The sequence below is a fragment of the Zerene cesonia genome, chromosome 20 (assembly GCF_012273895.1).
Source record: "Zerene cesonia ecotype Mississippi chromosome 20, Zerene_cesonia_1.1, whole genome shotgun sequence".
Taxonomy (NCBI): domain Eukaryota; kingdom Metazoa; phylum Arthropoda; class Insecta; order Lepidoptera; family Pieridae; genus Zerene; species Zerene cesonia.
The window spans coordinates 8,799,283-8,806,948 of NC_052121.1; the positions used below are offsets into that span (position 1 = coordinate 8,799,283).

Genomic DNA, 7,666 nt, shown 5'->3' on the forward strand with positions numbered 1-7,666 from the left:
CAGCTAGTTATATTCAAGCGCAAAATAGACGCTCAACGTCGAATTACGGAAACGTGTCCGTATTAACATTAAAACGCAACTTTGTATTATGGTTGCAACAATGATGAATTTATTATAGATCGAGCCTAATCTCACATTTAAATGTGCTTAATTTACATTATTTATAACAAAAAAATTATTATTTTAATTTTATTGGATCAATAAATGCAATGATCCACATAAAATATTTAAAAAAATGGAAGCTACTCCCGTTGTGACTTTAATATTTATATGTGAAATGTGTTATTTTTTTATTAGCTATGGTCTATGCGGTGCTTGATTCAGCTTGAGCAATATAGACTGTATTATTATCACTAGCGTTGTCCTCCTCCATTTTTCGCGCCATTATCATCTGTTCTTTTATCGTCCACAGCATTAATGCTCTTTCGCTTTTCATTTTTCGGATGCAGCGAGCTAAGAGAAGCGCGAAAATAATGCCAAGGACCTGTAACGAATAAATAAATAAGAACATATAATTTTTAGTACCTAGATACAAAATTAACGCAAATAAAAAAAAATCAAAACAAATGAGTATGTACTTATTTAGTAACTTAGCTAAGATATAAAACAAAAACTTTTTAGCTACGCATTAAATAAATAGATTTGTACTAAACATAAACACAATTATACCTACAATATCTGTATAGAAATTGTAGGAGACAATGTAAACTTTTTATTTAATACAGTTGTATTTTTAGCCCACTTTGACAGCCTGTTTTTAATAAATTAAATTATCCTTAATTGGAGCGACAATCCAAGATCTTCCATATAATTATACTGATGGACTATAACTTTTGAAACTCCATAATATTAAAAGCAACACAATTGCATATTGAGTTTTAACTCGTGACATAAATTGGTTGCAATTTTTTTTATAATATGTTGATTTGAATGTTTATTGCAAATATCTACAACTGATAATCACACTGTAATATAAAAAAATAAATATTTGATTTTTATGTTACACCTACTTTTTGGATGTTATCTATTTTTATTGATCTGTTTATTTTACGTGATATAAATTTTGTTCAGTTTTAATTTCCCATTTTTTAAATCGAATGAGTATTTATTAACTAATTATCATCAATTTGAAACTGAATATTACTTTTGAACGAAAAAACGTTGAGATTACTTACGTACTCAGTCAAGTATGTTTACATACAAATTTTTCACTAACTACAAAATTTTCACTAGGTACAATTTCATTTAGAGAAAAGCGAAAACATAGAATTTTAATAAAACCACTAACTTCCGCTTAAGATGAATCATTCAAAACGCGTTTTAAATAAACTAACATCCTTTCTTACCTGAATGAAAGTAACCGATACTCCCAAAACCCCGATCACACTAGAATTCTGTATGAGCATGTTGACCAACGCGGATCTACATCCTGTTCCTCTCATCCTGGTACAGTATACCTCACCAGTGGTGACGCAGCACGTCGCAGGCACCACCACAGGGTCTGATTGGGCGTTGGCAATTATAACGGTGGAATCATCACTGGTAAAGTTCATACCAGCGTAGTCGAGGTATGAGATACTGCCACAACAATTGAGCTGAAATCAATGTGATTGACGTTTAGTAGGTAGATTATCCAAAATTAGGAGGTAGCCTAATTTTAAAAACCGTAGGATATAGCCAGGAATATGGTGGATGCTGTAAAGTTTGCGCCATCAAAAACTTTTATGGTGATTTCTCTTTTTCGAGTCATTTTACGTGGAAAATTTACATAAGTACAACTAAAAAAGAATGCTATCTTCGTCGTAAAATAGACAGTTTTGGCGTACGAGCGCCAAAAAGTGTTACTTAATGCCCACTAATAAAACTCTCCTCTCACTTTATCTCAAGCTGGTGCAGAAAACTGTGCTATTCATATTAACACTATTTACAGCTCTTTTTCACCAATTGCCTATTAACACTTTGAAGATCAACCTATTTTGTAAGCAAATTACTGAACATACTATAAACACTAAGCATTCACTTGTTTTTTGTCTGAATAGCTTTAAAACTCGTAAATACTTAAATAATTTTATGAGAAAAAGTTAAACAATTTACAACAAAAGAATATCGCGATTATTACCAATCTGTGACTAATGCAGAATGTTGCGTAAAATAAAACATAAATGCCTACCTTGCCTACTAATATTATAAACTCTTATGCATTCACGCCTAGACTGCTAAACAAATTCTTATGCAATTTACTTAAGGTAATAATAGATAGATCTTGATAAAGGACATAGGCTGCGATCTACATCAATGCCGAGGGTGGAAACGGAAAGAGTAAAAACACTCTGAATAACGTATTTTAAATATAAAAGGTATGTATTACTTACCGAAATTTGCAATATATCAATTTCGGCTTTAATTTCGGGGTCACTGACGTAATCTTCGACGGGTACATTCACATAGTTCAATAATTTATCCGGGCTTAATGTGAATGACAATATCACTAGCACTAGTTTTAAAATCACCATCAAGAACAAGAAAAGCGCATACTGAAAACAAAATAAATATCACTCTTCCTATTCTTTCAAAATTTCTCATTTGTAAAGCATGTCAATGCTTTAAAACTAAAAATTAAAAATAAATATCGCCAATGTACATTAAAATAGTAATAAGGAAAGGATTCTTGTTGGCATTTCTATGATATATTTTAAATAAATTTTACGGTTGAAAATGCGTTGTTGTGAAGAGTTTGCTTCATATTAGAAATTTAAAGGTATCGATTTAACTTTTAATGATAATATAAGAAAATATTTACCTATTTTTGAATTGGAATTTCAAAAGAACAACATTAAAACTAAGGAGATGGCAATGTTACTATCATGGATACGAGTTTACTTACCAAATTAACCATGCATGTGCTTTGCTTCAAGCTTCCAAAGAAACCGAACAGTGTGATGATAAAGAGCATCATCCCAAAGAGAACACACAACAACGAGGGAGTGAGGAACCTGCCGCTCTTAGCCGCTTCATAGAAAAATGTGAAGTGATGATAATGAGAGTATACTGTAATACCCAATACTATCATCAAACCGGCAATTATCTGTAAAAATAAAGCCATCATTAATTCATATTGACAAGCAATGGTTGCTCAATACATTGCGACTACAACTTCAGTTTAAAGATTCAAAAATAGGCGAGCGAGTAAATATGAAATAGAGGTTTCCACTTTCCATTTATCTACACTTTCCATCCATCGCTTACTAACTGTTAAGACATGTACAATAACTGATGATGATGATGATTGTTCCAACCAGAAGTTCTAGATTTGATTCTATAACAAACGATTCTACGACAAACAATAGCGTCCCGAAAGCCTGCTAAATGGAGAAAAAATCGTCCAGTAAATTATATGTGGAAGGCAGATTAAATGCCTCTGGCTCGTTCCACGATTTTTAAACCTTTTACTTCGTAATGATATTTCAAGGATCGCAATGTAACGAATTACATAAGATTTATTTGTTATATATCCATATAATGGAGTATCTCTAAATTACTCTAGATATTGAAATCCCATGACGTAAAACTAAAAAAATGGTACCTAAGTAAATAGCTAATTGGTTGATAGGTTAATGCTTATTATACAAATACGAAGGGAGTGTGGATATGAATTTATCTTCTATTTTCTTCTGTTTTTCTTTTCATTCGATTTAAGTTCTTTCCTACGAGCTTATTGATTCATAAATTTAATATCCTCATTGATAAATTATAGTATTTGTCACATACAAATTTACTATTGATTTCAATTTTAATTAAAAACGTTGATGATTTAATTATACTCAACAAATGACAACAACCATTCTGGCGCCTGTGACTTCAATATCAGTTTTAATTATCTACTATGTTTAATGTGAGACAAATATCCATAATTACGACGGATATTTAACTGCATTAGTCAATTGTTTGTATAAAACCTTTATCTATATTGTCATCTAGTATGAAATGAAGATGAAAACTTCCATGGCATCAAAATGAAAGTGATAAGAGATTATAGCTAAAGAAGTCTTTATATGTCTTGCAGATCAAATCACTCGAGGTATTTTTTTTTTCTTTTCAGTCGGGAAAACTTGCTTTGAATCCCATGGCCCCTAGAGAAGGAGCCGTGGATTATGTTGGATTCCTACCGACTAGAACCCCACGGTGTTCCGTCGAGACGCTTTAGTGAAGGGGCCAAGGGTGCTGATGAGAATTCACGGCATCGACTATATTTTTGTTATTAACCCCTAATTTTGGTTTACGAAGTAAACATTTCTTTATGATAAAGACAAAAAAGTATTTGCCTTAATTATTTCAGAGGTTTTAAAAGGGGGTGACATGCCTACAACATTAAAGTCTTATTTTTCTCTTTGTTAATGCCTGCAATCAATAGAGGGAATCCGTCAATGTCCAGTAGGAGATCCAGGACACACACTAAAGACAATCCAACATCATTTGTTTGTTGCTTGTTTTCGGTCAAGATCTTTTATCGAACTTATATCTATTATCGACCGCTAATTATTATCGATGGTGTCCCCTATACAAAATACAATTAAATGTATCTTGATAAATGCTTAATGTAAAATATGAATCACACAAGAGACAAAAGTTGATACGAAGCATATACAAATAATAATGGTAATTAATAATTAGCTAATGTTAAATTAAATTTTTTAACCTTAGATCCTTTGTTTGATCCGTTTGTCCATACACAATATAGAAATGCAATTTCTAACCAGAAAATTAAGAAATAGAATATACAAATCGGATTAATTTATCGTATATCTTTATGTCAATTATTTATATTTTTATGTATACAATTTTTTAATTACCTTATCATCAATTTGTATAAAACGAAGTCGCAATATCAGATTAATTTGCTATGAAAACCGACTACTTACAATGAACATAGTTGTAATTGTCAGCAGTAGAAAGCGTATAGATTTCATGTTATATTCCGATTCTGTTTTGTTGAACTTCATATTTTGTGCACCAGCCGTAGCCACAGTCATTTTGAATAAGTACACTCCCTCTTCGCAGACTCTTGTATACTGATTATTTAATGGCTAAAACTGTACTGATAAGGTGATGAATTGATAAGATTTTCGGACAATAATAGATTTACGAATATTGTGAAAATTTCCAGAATAGAGCATTAGTATTCCATATCCTTAATCGATGTATACAAAATAATTTTGGTTTTATTGTCTGTAGGTGTATTGTTTAAAAATATTGATCAATCATTAAAATTGCACAACTTCCTGTTACACAAGTCAACTGTAGTGTATAAGTCTTGATTATTTCTCAGCTTTTCAAAATTCCTTGTAGTTGCATTAACAAAATAATATTAACTATTTTATGAACTACTTTTGAACCTTGAATATTCCAGTGTGCTCCTAAAAGCATGGTCCTTTGTCCACACATCCCTGTCCATGCATCCAGCAACCATTTAAGTTATTCGAACTAACATAGAAACAAGTGCAGTGCTATCTAAGTTCTTTCGAAAAGCTTTCTAGTCTGACTGAAAATAAGAGCGAATAATTACGTAAATACCTAATTGCGTGTATTTTTAATACGTTGATGGACTATTTTGTTATTTAATATTTTCAATTTCGAATGGTTAATGGGTACTTAGTTTTCATAAAGGTCATAGAACTACCTAGCCATCACGTAGATTACACGAAGATTATATGTGAGTGATAACTTTATATTCAAAACATACATCATTTAGAATATTTTATTTCAATAAACAAATAATGTGCTACATTTACATATTTTTGCCTTTGTTTCAAAAATACCTGTTATGTACTCTGTGATATGGGATATTATCTATGTGATACGGCTTATCGTTCTTATCTATTATAATCCGTTGAAATGTTATCAAACACAGGGTATTTTATAGATGGATGTACGATGACATATTTTTCATCCATTCGTCTTTCGATAATTTCAATACGCATGAATAATATCTACATTTGATCCTAATTTTTATACTATTGCTTTTTACGTAGACAGACTGTATTCTAAGTACATAGAAACGATTCAGGTTTAAATAATCTTGGTATTATAACAGATAATAGAATAATAGGTATTTGTTTTATTATAGAAAAAAAGTGTTAACATACTTAATATTTATATGATTATAAATAACATATTTTTAATTACCCATACAAACTTGTTGTATGTTTGGTTTAGATACAAAAATATTTAATTTCGTTTAATTGTATTAGAAAGTAAAATGTTGCAAGATACAATCTTAAATCAACATACATATTTTTAAATCTAACTAGAATTCGTTTAGAAATGTTTTTGAATCGTCATATTACAAAACAATAGTAATTTATCATCGGTTCGGAAAGCATTTTCTACAAAGAAGAACCGTCTTGCCGTATGTCTGTTCCTTGTTTGCATGTCCGTCTCCTATTCACGTGTGTAAGTTGGTGTAGTAACACTACAATCCTATATATACTCAGTAGTGTGCATTTTATGGGAGTTTATTAAATATATATTATGACGGGAGTCACGATACCAGTATTCTTAAAGTGATCTAGAAGTGCAAAGTGATATCGAACGTATAGCTCCCTTTTGTCGTATATAGTTTGTTTTAATTTTATTGGATTCCCATAATAAATACCAATTTTTACTGCTTTGTTTGATCGTACCATAAAAAGAAGGAGAGAAATAAAACGAGAACAGTTTATAAAATTGATACGGCTTTATTCCTTAGATTAGATTTATAAAATACATTACATTATAAATTTATTTAATATATTAAAACAATCATAGAGCTTGTACTTTTGAATTTCAACTTCTTTGGGTTTATAGCTCAATTTATTATACTAGGTATGTATCTAACCGCGTTTAAGCTTAGATAAATTATTAAGAGGCCTTAATAGATATTTCATAAACCTATCTAAAACGTGATTTATTTCTGCAATTTCACCCCTATAGAAATGATAAATAAATCTTTTACGCAAATATAACATATTGAGGTTAGACTGCTGTGCTTCAACGTGTGCTGATTCCTATTGGAGGGAAACTTTTGGCGAAATTAAATCACAGATTAAAAAGTCTATGCTGTGGTTTGTCCATGGAACGGGACATAGACAACTGGTTTCTTTTCTGTGTCCGGATTCAGAGAAGTGTAGGCGTTGATCATACGCTCTTGAATCTCCCAGCGGCGGCGTTCGCGCTCAGACTTGGCTTTGCGGATGGAGCTGGCCAGTGAGAATGAGAAGACGATACCGATTACCTGGGAAGAGAAATAGGTTTGCTAATTGTACTTGTAACATGAGGTAGAGAGCTATAGAAAGGCCAGGATGGAAAAGATCAGAGGAGGTATTTCCTACCTGGCAATCAGACACGCATGAGTGGAACAAAGACCAATTTTTTTAACAAAGAAACATTGTCATGACCGAATAGAGGCTATAATAATGATACTGTATTGTTAATTTATTATTCTAGTGACATATAAGAGTCACACACATCTACAATTAAATACGAAAATTTAATTTTAACATTTTTTTTTTCTTCATTTCATTCATTTTCATATATTATAGTAATCCACTCAAACTCAAATATTTATTTATTAAGAATCATTAAGAAGCGCTTTTGAATGGTAAAATTCGGAAAGCATGTTCTACATATA

The 7,666-nt window shown here is 31.2% G+C and overlaps 2 protein-coding genes across 2 annotated transcripts in view; both read right to left on the minus strand.

The window, feature by feature from the left end:
• Positions 1 to 304: 304 nt before the first annotated feature.
• On the minus strand, positions 305 to 5,003 carry LOC119835099 (tetraspanin-33-like). The gene is made up of 5 exons (XM_038359723.1): positions 4,920 to 5,003; positions 2,885 to 3,085; positions 2,373 to 2,534; positions 1,347 to 1,595; positions 305 to 484 (listed from the first exon to the last, which is right to left on the minus strand). Exons 1-5 carry the CDS (start codon positions 4,998 to 5,000, stop codon positions 305 to 307), a joined length of 873 nt encoding a protein of 290 aa, XP_038215651.1. The 5' UTR covers positions 5,001 to 5,003.
• A 1,710-nt stretch (positions 5,004 to 6,713) lies between these two features.
• Positions 6,714 to 7,666, minus strand: part of LOC119835092 (CD63 antigen-like) — an 8,829-nt gene continuing 7,876 nt past the window's right edge. Inside the window, exon 5 of the mRNA XM_038359708.1 lies at positions 6,714 to 7,270. Coding sequence (XP_038215636.1) covers positions 7,091 to 7,270 — 180 coding nt within the window. The 3' untranslated portion in view covers positions 6,714 to 7,090. The remainder of the gene's footprint in view (positions 7,271 to 7,666) is intronic.

Bases quoted from the DNA above. Each gene is read 5' to 3' on its own strand.
- LOC119835099 (XM_038359723.1), bottom strand. From the start codon at position 5,000: ATGAAGTTCAACAAAACAGAATCGGAATATAACATGAAATCTATACGC. The intron at 1,596-2,372 runs GTAAGTAATACA...CATTGATTTCAG, and splicing joins TTGATATATTGCAAATTTCG to CTCAATTGTTGTGGCAGTAT. The intron at 485-1,346 runs GTAAGAAAGGAT...TATTCGTTACAG, and splicing joins TATCGGTTACTTTCATTCAG to GTCCTTGGCATTATTTTCGC.